The 25,601-nt window shown below is 37.5% G+C and overlaps 2 protein-coding genes across 9 annotated transcripts in view; one reads left to right on the forward strand and one right to left on the reverse strand.

Annotated features, from left to right (window-relative positions):
* Positions 1–25,601, forward strand: part of LOC149843076 (E3 ubiquitin-protein ligase RGLG2-like) — a 163,913-nt gene that overhangs the window by 37,466 nt on the left and 100,846 nt on the right. For 3 of the 8 annotated variants that reach the window (XM_089999577.1, XM_089999579.1, XM_089999578.1), the window contains exons 11-12: positions 8,959–9,015; positions 9,088–9,289. In XM_089999577.1, the coding sequence (XP_089855703.1) occupies positions 8,959–9,015; positions 9,088–9,168 (138 nt within the window). In that variant the 3' untranslated portion in view covers positions 9,169–9,289. The other 5 variants (XM_089999582.1, XM_089999581.1, XM_089999580.1 and 2 more) reach the window with 4 other exon arrangements.
* The window catches only part of LOC149843077 (translocon-associated protein subunit alpha-like), a 74,384-nt gene continuing 49,677 nt past the window's right edge, over positions 895–25,601 (reverse strand). The window contains exon 5 of the transcript XR_016430840.1: positions 895–5,740. The gene's annotated coding sequence lies outside the window, so the exon portion shown is untranslated. The remainder of the gene's footprint in view (positions 5,741–25,601) is intronic.

Here is a 25,601-nt window from a genome sequence, read left to right on the forward strand (position 1 = left end):
GACTTGGACCTGACTCGAGTTTCGATTAAGACCCACAAATTTTTAATGTAAAAACGATAAAAAAATATGGTTTTACGGAGTATGGTCCCGGTTTGGTTCATGTAGTTCTTATCGGGTTTGGGTATGGTTTTTCTTATAGTTGTCCCGATTAGACCCGGCTCCAGACCCGATACCATACTTGAAAATTTGGTCCAAGTCTGGTTTCACCTGGTCCGAACCAAACCCGGCCCATTGACACCGTTAGTGGATACCCTTTTAATGGCCTCTACACATGGCCCTCAAGAGGTCTTTAAAACAAAAAAAATTTAAAACAAGTTTCAACCCTTTTTAAAGTATACCGAAGGTGTGTATCAGCATGATATGGGGTTGTATCATACGATGCATACAATACATACTTGTATCACGATACGAGTGTGTATCGTACCATATCGTTCGATACAACATTGGTTTAAACCATTAAAGAGGAAGGGATGAAAAATGAATGCCCGTAGTGCTGCTTCTAGTCATTATTCATTAAAATGCAAGACATGAAGGCAATGTTAATGAGTGAAGAAATCATAACATCCACAGGTACTAATGTATTATTCTCAGGTGTGTTATTATGAAGAGGAATGACTATGATTGATTAGATAATAGTCACGGTCAGTTCAAAAACTTGTTTCACATAACTTGACAAAGTCTTGTTAATAAAACTGCCACCAGATGCCAGCGTTATCTCTTGTTAGGTTGGGTTTGTCATTCGTACGATATGTACTCAATTTTGGAGATGGCAGTCATGTGAAGTAATCCCTAGGTTCACTTGGCAATGTACTTTTAGCAGTTGCAGAAGTGCCTAAGAAGGAGCTAAACCTTGTCAACTGAGTCGGACTCCAGCGAATGATATCCACATCAAGAAACCAATTTCACCATCAATTCTTATAGAGGAGGCCAGTTTTCTGGGCAGGAAACTAATTAAAATCAGAATCTTGTGCACGAAAGTCTGAGACCCATAGAGAGACCAAGCACCACTGCCCTCCGCATTGGAGAACCCCATAGACTCCAGTATAAACCTGAACCAATAGTTTGAATATAACACCAGTTTGAACCCACTAAACACAGATATTGTCATGATGAGCATAAACCTACACATTGAAGTACAGCTAAATCTTTGAATCCCATGATATCAGCAGCACGGTTAGGTGCTGTGCAGGTAATCTTGATCTTTGGTGCAATAAGGTCAACTGTTACTCCCAAAAATGAAATCAATCACTAGTACATTAAGCTTCAGACACATGAAAGGGAGATGAACTGTTTCCTAGCACTGTGCACCAGATTTAGAACCTTTGGAGATACACTTCATCAGCTACTTAGCAATCTGCAAAACCATTTGTGACACTGATGCAACTGTAGTATTGAGAAAATCATTGGTTCTAGATGCTGCATACAATAAAGGTGAGTTTAGGACAGTGAAGACAATCCAGTTTTGTCGTACAAGGGTTTACATGGAAATGATCTAGCTTAAAACTAATCCGAAACATAGAAGTGCACCCAACTTAGGGAGATCTTGAGGATCTTAGAATCGTAGGTCTGAGATCCTCTATTTAAAACCAAGGATCTGGCTTGGGCCTCATGCCAGACCAGATGCTTGGATCTGAAATCGGAGGCAATAGGATGCCAAACTTAGGGTACTGTAGAAGGAAGAATATTGGTTTTTTATTCATTCATTTGTTTCATGTGCTGATTCTTCAAAATATAGGTCTTAATGCAAAAATGCTGAGTGGAATAAAGCTGAAAAACATCATGTTAATGTAAAAATGTTAGTTAATCAATGTGTTCACTGTCACGAAATGACACGGAATCTAAGACACAAAAAAATACAAAAGAATAGCAACAATTTTATCAAACATAAATGCAATCCAAATGTACTCTCGGAATACATTTGGCTAGATACAATAAACCATACATAGCTTTGAGGAAAAATAAGACTTAAAAATTAAATATTTTATTAATAAAAAATATTCACACAAATATACAATTCAACCTCACTACAACACACATACACACTATATATATACATCCATCCTCTCTCACTTATACAACAAAATTATGAGCAATATATAGAGGAAGAGTCGTTGCAAACCCCAACGGCTAGTTGGTCATTCAAAAAAAAAAACAAAAAAAAAACAAATATTTAGTTATTTTAATAATGACCAAAAAACCTAATCTAACATAAGTATACCATAAGTATACTTATATAATAGGTATATCTATCCTAAAATACATAAAAGGCATACTTAAATTATACCTTGAAAACAACATCAAAAGAAAGAAAGCAAATACCAGTGTACTTTTGGTATATACAAAACAAATACAACAACATAGGGAAATGTTACATATATCTTGACACCCTCCTCAAACTTGCTATGGATCACCGAAGTTTTGTCTAAACAAGATTAAAATGGGTCTTCAATTGTTTCTATAAATGATCTCCAAGACTAAAACTTTAAGCTTTAAGACATCTTTAAAGAAAAAAACTTTAATCATCATTAGAGTTTCAAGCACTTTAATCTTCAAATATCCCCATAGCTTTAACTCAATCCACGACTTCTTCGAGTTCCTGCATTAAAAGGGAAACAACTACAACAAAGGGATTATACCAAATATATATTATTAAAAAAATAAAATAAATAGTTATAATATCAGATATATATACATATATAGAGAGAGGATGGTCAAGTATACCATACCAAAAGCACACAAAAATGCAGGACAAAGAAAATACAACAATCATTTTAAAACACAATAATTTAAACAATTCACGAGAAAAAAGAAACTATTTAGCGATATTTCAAAAACATTTACAATAATCATTGAAACAAGAATTGATAGCAATAAATTAAATCATGAATATCAAAGAAAAAGACACTAAAAAACTTAATCCAAAATATTTCAAAAATAATTAAAAGATGCAATAATCTATCAAACGAGAACCATGAAATATTAACATAACTTTGAAACCATTTCACAAAAAAACAATAAGTCAAATATCCATATTCACAAAATCAATGTATCCCCAAAGATGATAGTAACAAAATATCAAATTCCTAGAGACCAAAATAATCAGATATCAATATAGACTATCAAGAGGCAATCATGCTCAAACAATATTTCAATAGCTTAGGTAGACATCATACGAAAATATAAATCATCAATAATTCTAAACAATTAAATCAAATTGTCAATAAGTAACAATCATATAAGTTTAAGACTACAATATCTCAAAGAAATGCAAAAGCTCAAAAGATCACAATAATATAAATTTCAATAACAATAAAATATCAATATAAAATATTCAATATATATTAATCTATGCAAACAAAGCATATTACAATGCATAATGCATGCTAATGAAATCTTCAAAAAATAACTACTTCCCATAAGAGGGTAAAAGGGCAGCAAAAAAGATTAGAAAATACATGAAGATATTTTAGAAATCCCACATACAACAATTTTTAACATCATAAGAAGAGACAAGATTTTTGTAAATCCCAACAATAGTTTGATTACCACAAGCAATCACCTCATTGACCTCCAACTCTACAACCTCAAAATCCCAGTGTATCAACACATAGGGAAAGAGATAAACAACTAGTGTCAATAATAATCATATCAGTGACCATGCACCATCAATACCGGCTATCTAAATTGACAATAATCACCAGCTACAACCACAAGAGGTATACACACCTCACCTCACAAATAGTTATAAAACTGTAAATAACACAATCATTTACAACAGGTGCACAACTCACCCCACACATGCTTGTAAAATTGACAAACAAGATCGCTTGTCGAAAGAAAAATCACTCAAATAAGAGGGAAGAGTGGAAAAACATGAGGTAAAAATACTGTAATGAAAACAAACTAATGTCAAAAAAAATAAGCAAGAAGATTTGAGAACAATATTAAAATCATGGCAAGAGAAATAAATTCCGCAATATTATGATATTTAATCCATTAGGACCAACATGGTGACACACAAATAATAGTTTAGCCATCACAGATAAAGATCAATACAAGCATTCATCATAATAACAAGGGTCAACTAAGCAAATGAGTGATACAACACACTCATTGAAGCAGAGATCAAACAACCATCACTTAGAGCCAAACCAAGTGCCAACACTACACTCATAACTCGACAATCTAAACTAACAAAACAATGAGGTGTATACAACTCACCCCCAACAAACACACATCTCTTGCTCCATAACATCGAGGTGTAGACAACACACCTCAAAAAGGCCAGAAGAAAGAAATGATGCATAAAAGAAAATACATTGATAGACTAAACCAAAACCAACAAAAGGCAACAAGAAAACCTTGGAAATTACTTTCCAAAAAGTGGTTATAAACAAGAGTCTATTTGAAAATAAAAAATTCAAAACAAATCCAACAAGGAGAGTTTTAAACCTCAAAATGAATTAAGGTGCAATCATATGCACAACAAGACTAGATACAAGTGTATCACTCAAATCCTCATGAGGGGTCACATATAAAACATGCATAGTTCTCATAAATATGTAACAAAATTAAAAAAGGCATAAAACCTTGCAAGAAAGTTAATGAAAGATAATTAAAAGGAGAAAGGGGAAAAGTCACAAGGCCACTAAGGCAAAAGCCAACAAGACACTAAGAACAAGAGATCACATACTTAAAATATTAATTTTATTAATTCTCACAAATACACAAACTATGTATGAAGAAATACATAATATCTAAAGAACACATGCATCACAATATGATCCTATGGATCTAATGCATGTTAAGATACAAGCAAATGTGCCTAATACTCATACAAGAGCATGTGTTGCAAATCTAACTGCGGAAAGAGTATGATTTTTCACAAAAAAAAATGTCATGCATGAAAAAAACATATCAAAATCTCATGATATCACTAAGTATTATAAATTGCCCACATGAAAATATCCTCTTGCATATACAAAAATATCATAACATAATATATTATCAAATAAGGCTACTAAAGTCCTCACACAAAAAGATAATTTAAGAGTATGCATACATACAAATTTCACAAGTTTCTAACTCATGTTCACAAAGAGTTAGCTCAAGCTCCTCAACAAAAGATCACATCCCTCAAAACAAAAAAATCCATGAATTTGAAGTCATACACAAATAAAACATGCTTTGACACATAACTACGAGGTTACTCAGATAAAGCATCTAAGTGTCACAAAAGCAATAAGAAACATATGCTCAAGAATAAGCACATGCATGTATAAATATCATTTCACAAAATCAACTAAATATCATAAATCATATCAAACTATTTAATAAAATTTTAAATCATCACAAATATGAATGCAATTAAATCCAAGAAAAGGAACATACTTAAATAAGTTTAAAAAAACATTAGTTTTTTTTTTAAATAACACCCAAGAAGACATACCAAAAAGAGTTCAAAGAGCTCAATCAATTGCTAATTAACAATCATAAAACAAGTTCAAAAAAGTCTTAAAATAACATACCATTTTTATTTTTTTTTCAAAGATAGGATAAATAAGTGCTTTCACATGCATAATGCATGGGATAAACAACTAAAGCAAAATAACCTTATATAAAGATTTAAGATACATACCTGGTCAAGATCTTCCTTGAATCCAAGCCATACATCAATCACGACTTCTTCACGAAGCACGAACTTGAACCAAAGAAACAAAAAATCTTCTTGGCTCTGATGCTGTCACAAAATGGCACATAATCTGAGACATAAGAAATACAAAAGAATAGCAACAATTTTATCAAACATAAATGAAATCCAAATGCACTCTCATAATGTATTTGGCTAGATACAATAAACCATACATAGCCATAAGGAAAACACGACATAAAAATTAAATATTTTATTAATGAGAAATATTCAAACAAATATACAATTCAACCTCACTACAACAGTCATGCACACGGACGCACGCACGCACACACACATTCATCTTCTCTCACGTATACAACAAAGGGATGAACAATATATAGAGCTATGTCACATGGGTGTGGGTGCGGGTGCGACACGGGTGCGGCGCAATTTCAAAAATTTTGGACACGGGAACTCGGCTATATATATATATATATAGAAGCAATAACATAGCAACAGAAAAAATTTATTAGCAATTTCATTGTCATTTATCAGTACATGAATATATAAAAATATCAAGTTTTTCAGTAGAGAAAATATGACTTGCATATGAAAATATACATCTTACAGGAAGAGGGCACATTTATGTTTCAGTTACCTTTTGCTCTGGCTAAATCCTGGTTGTATTGTATTTATATTCCTTTAAATTGATAAATTGAAAGATATTTCAAAGTATTGGTCCTGAACACTGAGAAGCAACTTTTTAGTAGGCAGCTCACCCTTCGTTGGAGGAATCACGCTTCCCCTTAAAGATCACACATCCCCAATCAAATGGACTGCAGTTGCATAGACTGTGCAATGCAGTCTGTGACTGTGCACAGTCACAGACTGTGCAGTTGTAGTTGCACAGTCTGTGACTGTGCAACTGCATTGCAGTCTGGTTATATATATATTTTTTTAAAAAAAGTTATAAAAAATGATTTTTTTTTGTTTTTCATCTTAAAAATGGACATTTTTGGACTCGGTCAAAGTTGACCGAGTCCAAAATGTGGACGGACTCGGCCTCGACTCTTTGACCGAGTCCGACTCAGCGTTGACCGAGTCTGGGCCGAGTCCGAAGCCGCACCCGTGTCGGGGCGTGTCGACTCGGGTGCGGCGCCTCCCTAGCCGAGTCCGTGTGACATAGATATAGAGGAAGACATAATGGTTTGTTTGACTAGTCAAACTAGCCGTTACAAACCCCAACCACTAGTTGGTTATTCAAAAAATAACCAAAAAAAAAAGAAAAACAAAAAATAAAATATTTAGTCATTTTAATAATGATAAAAAAACCTAATCTAACCTAAATTATACCATAAGTATGCTTACTATTTAATAGGTATACCTAGATTATACCTATCCTAAAATACATAAAAGATACACCTAACGTATACTATGAATACAACTCAAATTAAATGTACAAGAATACACATCAAAAGAAATAAAAAATTACCTAAAGTACACTTAAATGTACTTTTGGTATATACAAGACAAATACAACATAGAGAAATGTTACATATATCTTAACATTCACACAATTTCAAAAGTGTACAGCAACGTTACAGAGATACAGTCATAGGTATGGGACATGACACTAGGACACGGTACACACATAGGTGCACATGCACACATAATGTCTCGCAATCTAAAGCCATAATGCATGAATCTTGAGATTCAAATTCTTGAATAACACCAAGGGTCCAAACTCCAAAGCAATGTTGCGAAAAGCGTTGAGGCGCAGCGAAGCGCTCCACCAAAAATTGAGGCGAGGCGTAAAGCGTAAGCCTCAAATTTATTTTTTTTTGAAAACTTAAAAAATACTTTAAAAAATATCTTAAAATACAAATAAATAAAAGAAATGTTGTATTGATGAAGCAACAACCAATAACAAGTAGAAAATCTCAAATAAATACCGAAAAATATGAGATTAACATGTAAAAGTAACATTAATGCAATATCCAATCCAAGTCTGGCATATTATTCTCATATTTGAATCATTCAAGATCCAAACATGCATTCAGATTGGACTCCGATTCACTTAGTTGGTTCATGTTTGGATTCAGACCAGTATTTTAGGTCAGAACTAATTCAGATCAAATCTGATCAGATTGAATTTCTGTTTAGATGTAAGAGCACATTTTGATTTTTTTTACCAGATCAGCATATCTAGTAATATCACATATAGATTGAATTCCTATTCATGCTTAAATCGTTGGATCAAATGCAACAAAATTGGATTCAGGCCGGTTCTATATACAAATTCAGGCAGGTTCTATATACAATTGGATTCAGGCAGGTTCAATATCGTCTTAGACCCTGAATTGATTTTCAAATCGATTCAGGGACTCCAGCAATTCTGACTCAGGCTTGAATCATTTTGAATTAGACAACTTTTAACCACGAAAATATAAAAATTCGACACCTATTGTTGGTCTGAAAAACCAATCAGCAAGAAGATAAAAAAGGATGTGCAGAGAGACTATAAAAAAGAACATGCAGAGAGAGAGACACAGACAAAGAGAGAGAGACGAGAGAGAGAGTACTTGTCGACGAGAGAGAGAGAGCAACAGGGAGAGCGAGACAGAGGGAGACGCACTGAGGCAACAGGTTCTTCTTCCTTTCGGCAGAGAGAGAGAGAGAGGGGGAGAGCGACAAAGCAAGGAAAGAGAGAGAGACGAGAGAGTTGGGAGAGCGAGATACAAGAGAGTAGGGAGAGCGAGAGACGAGAGAGATTAGGGGAGAAAGAGAGGGAGACCCGACCCTAATTGGGGCCTCCCTCTATTTATCCCCAAATTTGGGTCAAATGGGGCCCCCATATATATGAGGCATGAGGCGTGCTTCGCCCCGAGGCATACCCCTCATAGGCATACGTTTCATAGAATATGAGGCATACGTCTCAGGTCATTTACGCCTCAGACATGCGCCTCAAGGCACAAATGGCCTTGCCTAAAGTCGAGGCATGCTTTTTGCGCCTTGAGGCGCATTTTTAACAACACTGCTCCAAAGCATTATGCTTGCTATACATTACGCAATAAATCCAGATTGAGAATTGAAATATGCATTATCGATGACAAACTTTTGATTCATGCAGTGCTGCTTATTGATTTAATCTAAATCTTGCAAAAATCATCTGGTGTCTCAACATAGAGATTCTGAATTGGCGAACATTTGATTTACCTTTTCTTCTACTGTATGCCCTGCTGCTTATTGACTATTTTCTATGAATCAATCCAATTAAACTCTTGGAAGTTTCACCAAGTTAATGTAAAATATCATGTATGTTACAGATTTGCCCCATTTGCCTTACAAATCCAAAAGATTGTGCTTTTGGTTGTGGACATCAGGTGAATCTCAAGTCCTCAAAGTTTACCCTTTTTGTTGAGTGAGTGAATTGATGACAGTACTTCTTCTCTCAGACATGCTATGAATGTGGTCAGGACCTTCAAACTTGCCCAATTTGCCGAACAACAATCGAAACCAGAATTAAGCTTTATTAGAAGGGCTGGTGCTTTTTGCTACTGATGAGAGGTGTGGAAGTTTCAGGTTTGGTCTGCAACAAGATAAATCTATGTTCTTTGTCACAAGATATTCTGTGATTCTATTAAATTTGCAAATCTATGTTCTTTGTCAATTCAGAAGGAGTAGCAACAACATTCTATTCAAATGGTTTCCGAGCTGTACAGCTAGGGCAGATGACTGCTATCTTTTTGCAAGCTGGAACAAGATGTAGGATGCTTGAAATTCATAAGCATAGTTGTGAGATCCATGATACGTCATGTTCTAACAAACATGTTGATCTCTACAAAATCTGTTTATATCTTAAATTTTCTTAGTCACAGGCAGATTATTTCCTCTGTACATGTTTTTTTGTGTTTAAACCTTTGCTGTCCCTTCGTCACCTAATTTTTTTTTCAGATTTTCGTAACGTTCTTTGGGTTCATGTGTTGGTTGGTTTATTTTCATTGTTTGCCTTGTTTGATGAGAGCAGTCTTCCTTGTTCAATATGCTCATTTATGTCTCTTTGGACTATAGCAATAAATGTCGTTCTTGGCAATGTCTTGGCAAAAAAAAAAATCTTTAGAATTTTTTTCAAAAAGCGATTTTTCTTGGAAGAATCTCAGTAAGAATGTTAGATTTTTTAAAACATTCAAAATCGTAAAGAAAAATAAAAATAAAAAATAACAATGAGCAGTAAAGAAACACTATGAAAAGTTTTTAAAAATAAAATAAACAAGAATCAGAAAAAACATATACTTGAAAATATATAAAATAATTTTTTTAATTTCTGATGATATTAGAAAGGGGTTAATTGTTGACAGTTTATATTATGTATGCCTCGATTTCAGCTTTGGCATTCTTGTCCTTGTAAGCTGCAATCGAGGCATTATGGTAATAGTTAAGAATAAAGTTTATGTTTTTAAAGAATTTTGTTTTGAGGCATCAAGGAATTGGAGAAAGGATCGTATCCTATGGCTTTGATCCTTGTTATTGGACTGAACCCATTTAGTCATTTAGCGCCATGTATGAACACGTGAGAATGTGGATTAATCTTTGCCGTTCATGTAACGCCCCAAAATTCCAAACTCCTAAAATTTTAGAAAAAAAATGAAACTTTACAATCAATTCTTTTTTAGAGTTAACAATGATAGTTCAGCGAAAAGAACAAGTCGATGGATCTTTAGGCGCATTACATGCAAATTTCTTTTTCAATACTTTAGGTTCGTATTTTCATTCATTCATTCAAAATCACGTAGATTCAAAAACAAGATTTTATATAGAAAGAGTCGTTACAAAGAAACTCTTATACAAAATTACAAAATGTGCTTAGGAGTAAACATTAGAGTGAATTCTTGATATCATCGTGTCATTGCTTACAACATCAACCTAATCATCACATGTATCTTATAAAATGGGTTGGACTCATGAAAGCTTGGTAAATGCATCAATATCAGCCCTTAGAACAAGATTAACATATGCATTAATATATTTCATAGCATTCAATTTCAAAAGAAGTAAAGTGAACATGATAATCTTGTCCCGATAATTATGACCTGCAGTTACGCATAAGACAATACGTAGAAACAATTGAGACGGGGTTTATTATTTCATGTATTTTGATACCCCGGATGACTAGCTAAATTTGTTCTAAAGGAGACAATCTAATAATTGAGAGAAATTTTTTCAAAGGCAACTTGTAACCAAAGCATACATCCAAACTTCTGCAGAAGTCAATGAGATTTACTAACTAGGATAATATTTAGTAGCCTAGTTTCCTAACTCTGATGATTGAAGGTGATCATCTTTGTTTATGTGATTTTCTTTAACATAGTACATTATCGAACTACGAGGTTACTATAAACCTCCAGTCTATTCATCGTCATAGTAACATGTCGTGCATGTCTGATAGTACTACTACGATGAAAATGATATTAGTTTCTCAAAAAAAAACACCATTGAAAATCATGATATCCCATGCCTTAGGCTGGGGAATATCCAAGTCATTTCGGATATAGAAAAGAACCTGACGTATGTACCACCGAAGGCTACGTAATCAAAGCCTTTTTGTTATGTTGGTTTGAAAAGAAAACTCAGTTGCGAATTCCTGAGTCATGCCAATCTCAACTTATTTTAAAGTTTGAATCAAGTGGAAAAGGTGTTTAGAAGAACCCTCCAACGCTAGAGAGTTTGTTTGGTAAGCACGGACGCGACAACATTGATACAAGCATGCATGTGAGTCTTGCTTTATACTTAGGATAAGTTAGTATCTAATTGTTGGACATTCGAATATACGAACGCAAAATACTTGTTTTGCTTTTCGAGACATCAGGGAATGCAAACTTGAAACCTCGCATGTAGATTCTTTTGAAATCCAATTACACCAAGGATGCGCAAATCATTATCTTTAAATACATACTGGCGTAATTTGAAGTAAGCAGGAATATGCAAAACTATATATCTTATATAATTACATATTATATATGATACATATATATTAAAGCAGAAGCTTGTGCATATTACAAGGCGACAACAAAGTAAATAGTGTAAAGTACGGCCCAATATGTGAAACCACGCATCGGGCAAAATAAATTACATAAGGCTCGATGCACAAACCGTACATCGGGCTGAATAAATTGTATAAGTGAGGCCTGATGTACAAAATTGTATATTGGGCTAAATAAATTGCGTAAAACAGGAGTATGTTGACATTGCAGCGTGATGACAAGGTAAATAGAATAAAGCAGGGCATAAGTAAATTGCATAAAGCCGGAGCCTGTGCACATTACAATGTGACGACAAAGTAAATGACGTAATTAAAATGAGACAAGAATATACAAAACTGCATCTTTGAGTTAAAAGCATATATATATATATATATATATATATATATATATATATATATATATATATATATATATATATATATATATATATATATATATATATATATATATATACATACATATATATATATTAAAATTGTTTCTTTGTTGACATTGAGTGCAATTGTTCCCTACCTCGAAGATGGTTTGAATCTCTAATGATTTTGACGGTAGCTTATTATAATGTTCGTGCCTCGGTAAGTTTCATCCATTGCGCCGATATAGTGCGCTGCAAATGAGTTTTGTCATAATGTGTAAGGAATGAGGTTAAGTTTTTAAATTTAGTGAAAGTGGCGATGATCGTGTCGCAGTGGTCAAACCTGAACCCAGTTCGAGCCGATCAGACCAAGAAGGGCTTGGTAGAAGTCGAGACGATCTCGACGGCTAGCCAAGCTGGGCCAAGGAGAACTGAGGGAGCGGGACAGGATTCGATCTAGCTGGCTTGGTGAAATCGAGTCAAACTCAGCGCACTCGAGCTGGCTCGGGGATGCTAGACCCAATAGGTTGAGCTCAGCTTTAGCTGGGGCTCAGTTTGGTTCGGCCTGACTCGAGACAGCAACAACAATAGTTGTTGCTCAGGTACAAGAGGTCGGGGGGGGGGGGGGGGGGGTGAGGACTTGGCAGTCAGGTTGAGCCGCACCTGATCCCAAATAAGGATAGGATCGAGCTTGGCTCGGTCCTCCAACAGGGGGGAAAAAGTGTGAGAGGGCCGACGACTAGGCCACTGCCTTGTAAAAGAGTAGGGAAAAAGGGGAGGTCGGCGACACAGACACTGCCAGAGGCAACACAACGTAGGGGGGGGGGGGAGGGGAAGGGGAGGCTTGTGACCAAGGCAGTGGCCGCCGCGGCCAGCAGATAGTGCATGGGGGAAAGGGGAGGTCGGTGGCCAAGCGAGAGAGAGAGAGAGAGAGTAGGAGAGTGTCTCCCTCTTGCTAGAAATAGAGAGAGGAAGAAGCAGTGTAATGCCCCAAAATTTCAAACTTATAAACCTTTCTTAAAAGTTCAAAAGGCTAAAAAATTCTTTTCTTATCAGAGTTTTTGAAAGAGTTTTGTTTAACATATCAACGGAAATTATTTTCTTTGAATAAGAAAGATGAAACGCAAGTTGACAACCTTGGGCGCGTTAGCGTAAAAATCCATATTTTCACATAGAAGTAACTTGCAAACATTTTAATAAGCCATTGCATTCAAAATAAGATCTGATTGTACAAATTTTGGTTTTCCTGAGGAAAACCCTTACTAAAAACCCAAAAGTACAGGATGCGAGCTGATAGCAAAACAATGGGATTTCAAACCATCTCGCAATCACGCCATTGCTTGTCCCGCAACCTATTCGACACCTATGCTCATGAAATGGGTCAGTCTCACGAAAAACTGGTAGGTGCACAAATAAGACAGTAGAGAATAGAATTAAGTGTATGCATTTAATTCTATCAAGTTCAACAGTTTATACAAGTGAGAAACTCTATAAGCAGTTATATCAACACAGGTAAATGCTACAATTAGTATAAGCAGTTCATTAGCATAAGCACTTCATCAGCATAAGTAAATGCTACAATTAGCATAAGCAGTTCATGAGCACAAGTAAATGCTACAATTAGCATAAGCAGCAAAGCAGCAATTAACAAATAATACAAAGCAAAAAAGAGGTGAACATCATTTTGATACTTAGCGGGCATGCGGGTACGCACAAGGCATGAATCGTAGAAACAACTGAAACTGGTTTGGGGGTCTATTGTGCCATGTATTTTCAAATACGACGAATAGCTAGTTGAGTCCATTCCTAAGGGACGATCGGTGACCGAAAGAGGATTCCCCAAAGGCATACATAGACAACGGATGCATCCTACTTCTGCAGAAGTCTGTGGGATCTACCACCTAGGATAATCTCTGGTAGTCTCATCCCCTAACTCCGATGACTTGGGATACCGAGTCATTGCCCGAGAGGTGGTTGTTAACAAACTGTCCATCGAAGTTTTTGTATCCTCTCATCCTCTCTCTTGACAGGAAACAGGTCGAATGAGTGTTTCAGGTTTTATTTAACTGGCGACTCATTCTGCATGCTCTGGTCTGTTCGACCCAACTCGAGCATCTTGTCGGTGAAAGCGAGTTATCATTATTTATGTAATTACAGCATTGTGCCATTAGCACGATTCGAGGTCACATGACTGTCTCATCCAATCATCATGGTACTGACATGGCCCACATGTCTACGAGTACGCTACAATGAAAGGGGTATAAGTTTCACAAAAAGGAAACCCCAAGACAAAGTTTCGCAAAGACGCAATCTAATGCAGAAACTCATTTGACAAGTTTTATCTTTCGAAACTGATGTACAACACTTGTGCTATTTGCACGCTATGAGATTGTCACTGATCTCTTGTCTGTTTATCATAGTATATATATGCAGCGCATAACTCGATACTAGTTTGATAAACGAGACATGGGTTTCTTTAAAAGAATCCCACACAAACACATGTTCGTATCAATGAACCGGGGGTTATCTAAGTCATATTGGATACGCAAACGGAGGTAGTAAAAAACTTTCCTAAATACGTCGATTCGGGAGACTGGGTTGCAAACTCGCAACGGCAAAGACTTGCAAAATCCAACTCATCATGGCTACACATTTAGCAACACGGATTCGCTATTAGGAAGCCCCTTTTTTAAAAACCGGAATACACAGGTGGCAGCTTGTGTCATTTTGAAATAAAACAAGTGAAATAGATTCCGCTCGTCTTAAACTTACGCATGTGTAAGTTAGCATGGAAATGCGAGCTCGTGCACAAGATAGTGCGACAACAAGGTGGCAACAATCCCTAAAGTGCGAAGACGCACATTGGGCGCAAGAATGCATAAGTGGTGCACGAGGTATGAAATCGTACCTCAACCACATAAACGTGTCAGCAATAGAGGCGTAAGCAAGTAAATGCACAAAGCAATGCACGAGGTACGAAACCGTACTTTGACTAAATAAATGTTTAAGCAGGTAAATGTAGAAAAGCAAATAGCATGTGCACTAAAGCGCGACGACGAAAGTAAATGACAGAAAGCGATGCTTGATACGCGAAACTGCTTATCAAGCCAAATAAATGCGTAAAGGAAATCAGCCTGGGCACTAAAGCACGACGGTGAAAGTAAATGACAGAAAATTATGCTTGATACGCGAAACCACGTATCAAGCCAAATAAATGCATAAAGGAAATTAGCCTGGGCACTAAAGCATGGCGACGAAAGTAAATGACAGAAAGTGATGCTTGATACGTGAAACCGTGTATCAAGTCAAATAAATGCATAAAAAAAAACATGGGCACTAAAGCATGGCGACGAAAGTAAAAGACAGAAAGTAATTAAGACAAGGATCGCAAAACTGTGTCCTTGAGTTTAAAAGCATACTATTATAAATATATATATTTAATCCTTTAATTTGCATTTTTAGTGTTTTAACTTAGTTCAGTTCGTCCAAAGTCCATTGCGCAACTTTTTCCTACCTTGAGGAGTCTCAGGGTTGCACGTGCTTGCTGTGTAAGTATCGAAGGGCTTGGGTCGCGTTGTGCGAGCGAGATCCATCGTGCAAGTTGCAAAATAGCAAAGCATGAGTATGTTAACGAGCTTGAAAGGTAAAACAGGAGAGGCAGGTGGGCTCGGCAGTCGAACCGGGCCCAGCCCTGCCTGCGGCGGCCAAAGGTGAAAGGTGGGCTCGACTGATTAGCCAAACCCGACCCCAGGCCCAAACAAGAGGAGGGAGGGGATCAGCCTCTCCCTTTGCGTAAAAAGGGAAGCAGGGAGACAGGGAGAGGGCTCAGCCCTTCCCTTGTGAAAAAGGAGAAACAGGGAGGGAGCCAAGCCCCTTCTCTGTAACGCATACAAGGAGACAGGGAGGGGCTCGACCTCTCCTTGGCGAAAGAGGGAAACAGGGAGGGGGTCGCGCCCCTTCCCTGTATCTCATAAAACAAGGAGATAGGGAGGGGCTCGACCCCTTCCTTGCAAAATAGGGAATATGGAGGGGTGTTGAGCCCCTCCCTCGCATCCCGTAAAACAGGGAGGGGGCTCGACCCCTCCCTGGCGAAAAAAGGAAAAAGGGAGGGGGGGTTGAGCCCCTCCCTTGCATTGTCGTTAAACAGGGAGACAGGGAGGGGGCTCGACCCCTCCTTGGCGAAAAAGGAAACAGGGAGTGGGCCGAGCCCCTCCCTCGTATTTTGAAAAGGCAGGGAGAGGGCTCGACCCCTCCACTGCTAAAGGAGAAAGGATCGATGCAGGGGCTTTGCCCCTGCCGATCGACCCAAAGCAGATGGCAAGGGGCGTCACCCCTGTCGTCCTGTCGAAGAAGAGAAAAAGGGGGAGGAAGAAGAAGACATAAGAAGAAGAGGGGGTTAGGGGCATATCTGGTGGTCACCGGCATTGGCGTCGTCAGGCGAACGAGAGAGAGAGTCGGGCGAAGGTGAGAGGGGTTCGTTGAACAAGAGCTCGTCGGAGGTCTGCCAGCCGAAAAGAGGGTGAGAGCACGGGGAGAGAGAAGAGGTGGGGGATTGAGAGAGAAATAACGAGAGAGTGAGGGAGTTGCGGGAGAGAGAGAGAAGGGTTTTTGAATTAAAACCCCTTCCCTCTTCGTGCTTTAAATAAGCATGGGGGGAGGCATGTACCCGGTTCGGATTTGAGTCGGGTCCGGACCTGACCCGGGTCTGACCCAAATAATTTTTTTTTTTTTTTTTTTTTTCCCAATGGATTTTACATCCTAGCCTCCTTAAAAAAAATTTGTCAGCAAAATTTCATTGAATTCATCGTTCAAAGTAAAAGTTAGGTATTTCTCCTAGATATTAGCCTCAGGCTCCCAAGTACATTCCTCGATTCCATGATGGTGCCAGCGTACCTTGACAAGAGATATCGTCTTCGACCTAAGCACTTGGTCTCGTCGATCAACAATTTCCACCGGTCTCTCTTCGAATGTCAAATCTCTTTGAATGTCCACATCATCGTAGTTGATGATGTGTGACGGGTCGTGCATATATTTTCTCAGCATAGATATGTGAAAGATGTTGTGGATCTGAGCATACTGAGGAGGTAGCGCTACACGATAAGTTGTCTCACCAATAGGATCCAAGATCTCGAAATGTCTGACAAATCGGGGACTCAACTTTCCCTTTTTTCCGAACCGAAAAACGCTTTTCGTCGAAGATACTTTTACAAAAACCATATCTCTAGTCGAGAAAGTGAGTTCTCGATGACGCCCATCAGCATAACACTTCTACTGACTCTAGGCAGAACGGAGACGCTCCCTAATCATCTGTACTTGTTGAGTATAATGCTAGAGCACTATTGGCGAATCTAGCTTTCACTCACCAACCTCATCCCAATAGACTGGTGATCGGCAAGGTCTCCCGTACAAGGCCTCGTAAGGGGTCATCCCAATACTAGCATGATAATTGTTATTATACGTGAATTCTACAAGACTGGTATGAGAATCTCATTCTCCCTTTCAGTCCATCATGCAAGCCTGCAATATGTCCTCCAGGGCCTGAATGGTGCGTTCAAACTGCCCATCAGTCTGAAGGTGAAAGATAGTGTTGAACTTCAACTTCGTGCCTAAAGCCAATTGAAGTTGTCCCCAAAATCTCGAAGTGAATCTCAAGTCATGATCGAAAATAATCGAGACTGGAACACCATGTAGTCTCACGATTTTCTTGATATAAAGGTCTGTCAAACTGTCTAGTGACTGACTGAGGTGAATGGGAAGGAAATGAACCGACTTGGTGAGTCTATCGATGATCACCCAAATCACATCGTGTTTCCTTCGCGTCCTTGGCAAACCAATTATGAAGTCCATAGTGATGTCCTCTCACTTCCATTGTGGGATTTCCATCTGTTGTATTACTCTGCCCGGCCTTTGGTATTCGATCTTGATCTGCTGGCAGGTCAAACACTTTGAAATGTACTCGGATACGTCTCGCTTCATTCCGCTCCACCAGTATTTTCGTTGCAAATCCTTGAACATCTTTGTGCATCTTGGGTGAATCGTGTATCTTGACTTGTGAGCCTCTGCGAGTATTTCCTCTCTCAAAACTGGATCGTTTGGAACCCAAAGGGGATCCTTAAGCCATACACTACCTTCTCAAATGGAAGGGGGTATCGGCCAGCAACGCTTGAGCCTTCAGCTTATTGTAACGTGCATTCGTCTTTTGTCCAACGGCGATCCTAGCCAGAAGCTCGGGTTGAGCTACCAGGTTGGATAGACAGATCAAACCTTGCGTGATTGCAAATGGTTCCCATGGAACTAGATCTTCAATCAGCTTCCATCCAACATATAACAGGTTAATCAAAATGCTAGAAATCTTGCGACTGAGGGCATCGGCCACAATGTTCGCCTTTCCTGGGTGATAGGAAAGGGTGAAGTCGTAATCCTTAAAAAATTCTAACCAACGTCGTTGCCTCATATTCAGCTCTTTATGTGAGAATAAGTACTTGAGGCTTTTATGATCTTTAAAAACCTCGAACTGCTCTCTGTATAAGTAGTATTGTCATATCTTCAATGCGAAGACTACCACCGCTAACTCTAAATCATGAGTCGGATAATTCTTCTCATGAATTTTAAGTTGACATGAGGCTTTTGTCCAACGACGATCCTAGCCAGTAGCTCGGGTTGAGCTACCAGGTTGGATAGACAAATCGAACCTTGCGTGATTGCAAATGGTTCCCATGGAACCAGATCTTCAATCAGCTTCCATCCAGCATATAACAGGTTGATCAAAATGCTGAAAATCTTGTGGCTGAGGGCGTCGGCCACAACGTTCGCCTTTCCTGGGTGATAGGAAAGGATGAAGTCGTAATCCTTAAAAAATTCTAACCAACGTCGCTGCCCTTTATAAGATGTAGGGTATTGCAAATGGTTCCCATGGAACCAGATCTTCAATCAGCTTCCATCCAGCATATAACACGTTGATCGAAATGTTGAAAAACTTGCGGCTGAGGGCGTCGGCCACAACGTTCGCCTTTCCTGGGTGATAGGAAAGGATGAAGTTGTAATCCTTAAAAAATTCTAACCAACGTCGTTGCCTCATATTCATCTCTTTCTGTGAAAATAAGTACTTGAGGCTTTTATGATCTTTAAAGCCTCGAACTACTCTCCGTATAAGTAGTGTCGTCATATCTTAAATACAAAGACTACCACCGCTAACTTTAAATCATGAGTCGGATAATTCTTCTCATGAATTAGTGAGAGAGGTGAATAGTGCAACTCATGCTAATTTGGTGGCTCCTAATAATAATGTTGTTGCACCTTCTGGTTGTTATTTGCTTTTTGTTGTTAATGGGGGTATTCCTAGTGAGGGTCAATGGGTTAGATTCATCAATTGAAACTAGCCAGCTCATTGAGAAAAGTTGGTAGTGTAATATTATCCCTTTCTTTTGTCAATCCTTTTGATGAAATTCAAGCTAATATGGTAGTCATAGATACAATTTTTTGGCTAAAACATCAATATATTTGATGCCATGTTTGTAATTAGTTCTTTTAAAAGAAATTATGGTTGTTTTGGTGTGAACATTGAACTCATGTTGGTTTTGTCGGTTCTTGTGGGGCTCATCCAAAGATTGTTCATACAAAACTAAGGTTAAAAAACTAGAGAATATTCAAAAGATATGTATTTATGAGGGTCAGTGTAGTGTTGGAGTGCACTGTCAAACCCGGAAAAAAATACTTGCAGAAAAGTTTATAACTAGTCACAAATTAAGGGAGACCTAATCGTGATCATGACGCGAATTCACAATTTTTTTGAAAAATACCACATGAGGACACGAAATTCCCATTATTTAATTTATTTATTAATATTTTGTTGATATTTACAACAACAACAACTACTACTATGCCTTCATCCCAAAACAATTGGGGTCGGCGATATGAACCAAAAAAGAAAATCATTTTGGGTCTTCCACATGAATCCTTCTCCTCCAATCATTTTTATCCAATGCTATGTCCTCGGTGAGGTTCAAAGCAATTATATCCTTTCCTATCACCTCCATCCATGTCTTCCTAGGCCTACCCCGACCTCTTTTAACTAATATATTTTCTCATTTCTCCATCCTTCTAATTGGAGCATCATTAGGCCTTCGTCGAATATGTCCAAACCACCGTAAATGATTCTCTCTCATCTTATTTTCAATGGGTGCAACGCCTACCTTCTTATGTATCTCCTCGTTCTAAATCTTATCTTTTATTGTATTTTCACACATCCATCTCAGCATATGCATCTCAGCTACACTCATTTTTTGAATATGATGTCTCTTGGCAGCCCAACATTCTGTACCATATAGTAAAGTGGGCCTAATAGTCGTCAAACACTCCAGTTGCACTCTTCCATTTCATCCACCCAACCTTTATCCCATGATTTACATCTCCATCAATTTCTCCATACTTTTGAATGATATATCCCAAATATTTGAAACAATCATCCACCGATATTTCTTGCTCAACAAGCTTCACTACACTCACATCACTACTTCGTTGCTTACTAAATTGACATTCCATGTATTATGTCTTACTCTTACTCAACTTAAAACCTCTTGCTTCCAATGTCTGTCTCCATCATTCTAACTTAGCATTAACCTAAGCTCTAGACTCATCAATCAAAACAATATCATCAGCAAACAACATACACCACGACACATTTTCTTGAATTGGTCTCATAAGCTCATCCATCACTATAGCACATTTTGTTGATATTTAATATATAAAAATACATTTATTATTGAAATATTATTAAAACTTATTTAAAATTAGCAAAGAATAATAAATTATAGACCCTACAAGCATATATGACTTGTGCAATAAAATCATGAGAATAATGGAGTGTTGTCGTGTATGTTGTGTGAATGTGTGGAAGAAATCGGTGTTTTACTGGCATACCTTGGCGATGGCGCCAGTGTAAGATTTTATGTTTTGTTTGTCAAAGACTTCCTTTTCACAGGCGCAAGGAACCAACCCCAGTGAAAATATTCTTTTTCTCTCTTTTCCTTTTCGTTCCTTCCAAAACTCCCCTTACTCCCTCTCCGGCCACCACCGAACCCTCGGCCCTCTCCCTCTCCGGCCACCCTCGGCGCATTTCTTTCTTCTCCTACAAGACAGAAAAAGGGTCCCTAGATTGGACGCAGAGGGCAGAGAGAGTTCATGCTGGTGGTGATGGGTTCGTTCCAATCACGGCCGATACGTCAACCATGCACAGCATCCTGGTCCACAAATCCAACGAGGACAATATCATGATCTTGGACTCCCACAAGCTCATGGGCAGCAGCGGCGAGAGGAGCGACAGGTATCCTCTCCTTTCTCTCTTATTTCTTCCTCCTTTTTTTTCTTTTTTGGGTTATGAGATCTTTCTCCTAAGAGTCATTGGTTTTGTATGAAGTTGGGTGAAATTCATAATTTTCATGGTTTTAGGCATTTTTGCTTATTCTGATTTTTTTTTGGGGGGTTTTGGGGGCTTTTTGGATAGCTAGATTCGTATGATTTAGGGATTAGTTTAACTTTTCATTATAGGAAAAGGGTAAAATTTGTGCAAGTTATTGTTTTTTTTTCGCTTGTTTATTGAATATATATGGAATCTATAGGTTTGGGTCCTAAAAGGTTCACAAATGTCTGAATGGATGATCTCTAACAGTTCAATGCTCTAATTACTTTATTTGAAAATAGTTTTTTTGTCATTTTTTCATGAATACATGATTCACATCTATGAAAAGATGTTTCTTCGAAATTATGTAATAAATTTAGTTTTACTAGTTTCTTCATTTTATTTAGACTAATATGTCCTAATTTTTAGAGTTAAACATTTACATCAACATTAAGAATACTATCAATATAAGTAGAAGATGAAGTAACTTTATTCAAATAAAAAACATGAAGCTTGAGGATTCCATGGTTTGGTCAAAGAGCCCTTCAAACTTGACCCGAACATGTTTTTTCACAGTCATCTTTTCTAGGTAAACCTCACTCAAATCCCTTATTAATCAAAGCAAGTACAAACACCAGATTTTGTCACATGGATGACACAAAAAGAACTTCGGTCAACAAAACATTATTGCCAGAGACTTCAATAAGATATGTTCCAACACCTATAACATCAAAGTAGGTATTGTTTTCTATGTATACATGATGTTTCTCACGTATTATGTCATCTCTACTACCCTTTCCTTACTCTTGGCAATGTGATGAGTTACTCCCGAGTCCACCCACCATCTAGAAAGTTCTTGGTTTGTATATAAGGCTATGATATCATGCATCTCCTTTTGTCCACTATTCTTGTTGTTGTTGTTTTTGTTCTGCTGACTCCGACAATGCCTTTTGAAGTACCCAAGTTGACCACACTTGAAGTACTTTGCCTGTGAGGCGGCTTCTTATGACTTGCGAAATGTTGAATATTTCTTCTTATCAAATGGGCTAAAAAATTTAAATGATTTTTTCTTGAATTAAGGGTGCCTAGGCGGTCCATAACTACCACTGAAGGCATCTCTAAAAACATTCAATTCACCCCTCTTGTCTTGTTTCATGTGTATGTTGCTCTATATTCAATTGCCAGGCAATTCTTCTAGAGTCAGATTCTTAGAGTTTAGCCTAAGAGCAGTAGTAACTATCCTCCAAGAATATGGTAGGCTATTCAGGATGGTTGAGATGTCCTTACGATCTAATATCACATTTTCAATAATTGTCGTCTTTGGCTATCACTAGCATTTTGTTCATTTGGTCAACTAAAGTGTCATTGTCTTGCATTTTGCATGAATTATATTCCTCCAAGAGCAACTGAATAAGTGTTTCAGATGTAGCATCATGCTTTATATATATGGTATCAAACATGAACTTAGTAGAAGGCCAGTCCTCGAATACACTGATGAGATCATCTTCCATGTATAGGAGCATTATGGTCCTACCAAGTACATTATCTTTTTTTATTTTTTATACGCAATTTTGTTTTCTTCAGTTGCGGCTTCTCTAGGTACTTGCATATCTATGTTCAAGACATTTTATGTGCCTTTTAGAGTCAGAACAAGAGGAATTCTCCTCTTTCATATGTGAAAGTTTGTGTCATTCAGTTTGTCAATTTTTGTTAGTTCAGTTGTAGGCATCCAACTAGTCATTTTTTTTATTTTATGTTGGCAAAAAATTGATAAGTAAATGTCTAACATCTAAAAGTAAGGTAAATAGCATAATAACATTAGATATGATTATTCGAGATATCATATTCATGATTCAAGTATTTTATGAAATATAAAGTGTTCAATCCAATTCTTTTAGCACTATAGTATATGTTTTTTAGAGTTTAAACAATAATCAAGCACTCTATTGTCTGAAATATGGAAGATAAATGAATTTTAGTTTTATTTTTATCAAGATAAAGCTCTAAGAGGCAAACAATTAAACAAAATCACTTTTCTTTAATTTCAAAAAAGTCAGAAGGCAGTTTCAAGTAAAAACAACAAACTGAAACCTTGAATCTGAATTTCCATAACTTGTTGAGTTAAACAAGAAAGACCAAACAGTTTTCTATAATTTTAAAAAGTTTAGAATCCTGTTCTAGAAAAAACCACAAACTGTAACTTTGTCTCAGATATTTTTCAGAGAATAGGTCTATTTCTGGAATTTCTCAGAAACCGAGTCTCTATTCTGAAAAAGCAGAGGTCTTAAAATGAGATTATTAGAAATATGTGGACTAACAAGAAAATTTTATATTAAACTAATAAAATAATAAATAAAAGAAATAAAAGAGGAGAACGTGATCTTCTAGACCCTTCTCAACCCTAACCCTCTTCTCACTTATAGCAGCTCCACCGAGCTTGGTCGTCCGACGAGGATAGCCTTTCGATGGATGCCCCATCGTCAACAACCAATACTCTCAAAGGAGGTGCAACTGCTTCGTGACAGTCTGACAGAGGTGCAACTGCTTCTCTCACGACTATTCGATGGAGGCATCTGTTTCTCTCAAGGCTATCCGACGGGTATGATCACCACATGCACTGTTAGGCTCAACCAGCAGTTCCTGAGGTATTTCAGCTAGGGGTCTTTTGGAAAAGGGTTTTCTGATAAAGCGGGCCCAAAGGGAAAAGTGACATGCTGATTGTTCAATCAATAAAAGAAACAATCACGTCATCAAGCTCAGTCATGAGTGTAACATTATCTAGTTTGGGGCAAGTGTCAGTGATTGACCTCTCCAAAAGGCCTAAGGTCTTCAAGCTTAAGGGAAGGATAAATGACTCATCTCAAACGTCACCCCCAATATCGGTAGATTTCAAAATACATTTCAAAATACATTAATAGATGAACATGGGATACCAACCTTTTAAGGGACTAGCAAAGAACCAAAAGGATGTCAGGACACCCCTCACGGTAGTGCCCAAAGTGGGAACCCAGAGACTTGGCTATCAGGGCAGGGGCCTAAGAGAAAGAATGGCAAAAAGAAAGAGCTCACATGGATCCTAAAAGACCACTTCAAAAAGAGGGCCACCATCATCAACTCAATGGGGGGTCCAATCAAATCAGATGACACTGAATTGACACTTTCTTTGCATGAGCTCAACCTTCAACCTAAGAATTGGGTAGCTATCTGAACTCGTTTGTCTCTCCTTCTAAGGAAGATTATCAAGCTCAAAGCAAGGCATCAACAAGCTCGAGTAGAACCACAACAGAATGGAGGAAAAACTTCATGCATGGGTCATCATCCAACGACCCCAGGTAGGCCTTCAAAACCTGGATTCTGTAAATAGTCTTTTGAAAAGCCAAAAAATGAAAAATCTCAAAAACAATGAAAAAGGTTTGAAAATCTAATAAAAATCAAAATATTTCAAAAATCTAATAAAGAAAAATATCTGAAGAAAATCCAAAAAAATATCTCATAGGGTTTGAGTCATCTTCGTTACATGAGCATACTATTCTTGATGACAAGACTAAGAAAGCTTTTGTCAAACCCCATGTTTTTTCTTTCTCCAACCTATAAAATGATGCTTTTTTTATCAAAATCATATGGGGATAAATCAAAGGAGTTTGAACCTAACCATGAAACCAAGGTAGAACATATCACCTAGTTATCCGAGTTTTCTTTGAAAAAGTAGGAAAAACCTTCCCTATTAGATGAGAGGTAACCTCTAGCACCTGAGTATACAAAAATTACTCCCAAACTGACCCGACCTAATTCGGCAAGATCTAAATGGTCTCGACAACCCAGTTCTTTCAACACTGGCCCGACCTTGTTCAGTGAGACAAACGGTCTCGAAAATCAAGTTGTTCTCAACATTGACCCGACCTCGTTCGGCGAGACCCAGACGGTTTTGACAACCCAGTTATCCCTGAACTAGCCTGAATTCATTCAGTGAGACTCAAACGGTCTCAGCAACCCAATTCACCTTCTCGCTATTAGTTATAGGAGGATAAAGTGTCATCATACAAAGCATGTGATTGAGAAGATCGTTTAAGGTCAAGGATCTTGTCTTCAAACTAATCTGGATATTTTCAAAATGGTTCTTTCCTCAAGTTTGTGCTTGCACAGGAGAGTCTATCATATAGGACATCAAAGTCTTAG

Source organism: Nuphar pumila, chromosome 3 (assembly GCF_984573655.1).
Source record: "Nuphar pumila chromosome 3, dmNupPumi1.hap1.1, whole genome shotgun sequence".
Classification (NCBI taxonomy): domain Eukaryota; kingdom Viridiplantae; phylum Streptophyta; class Magnoliopsida; order Nymphaeales; family Nymphaeaceae; genus Nuphar; species Nuphar pumila.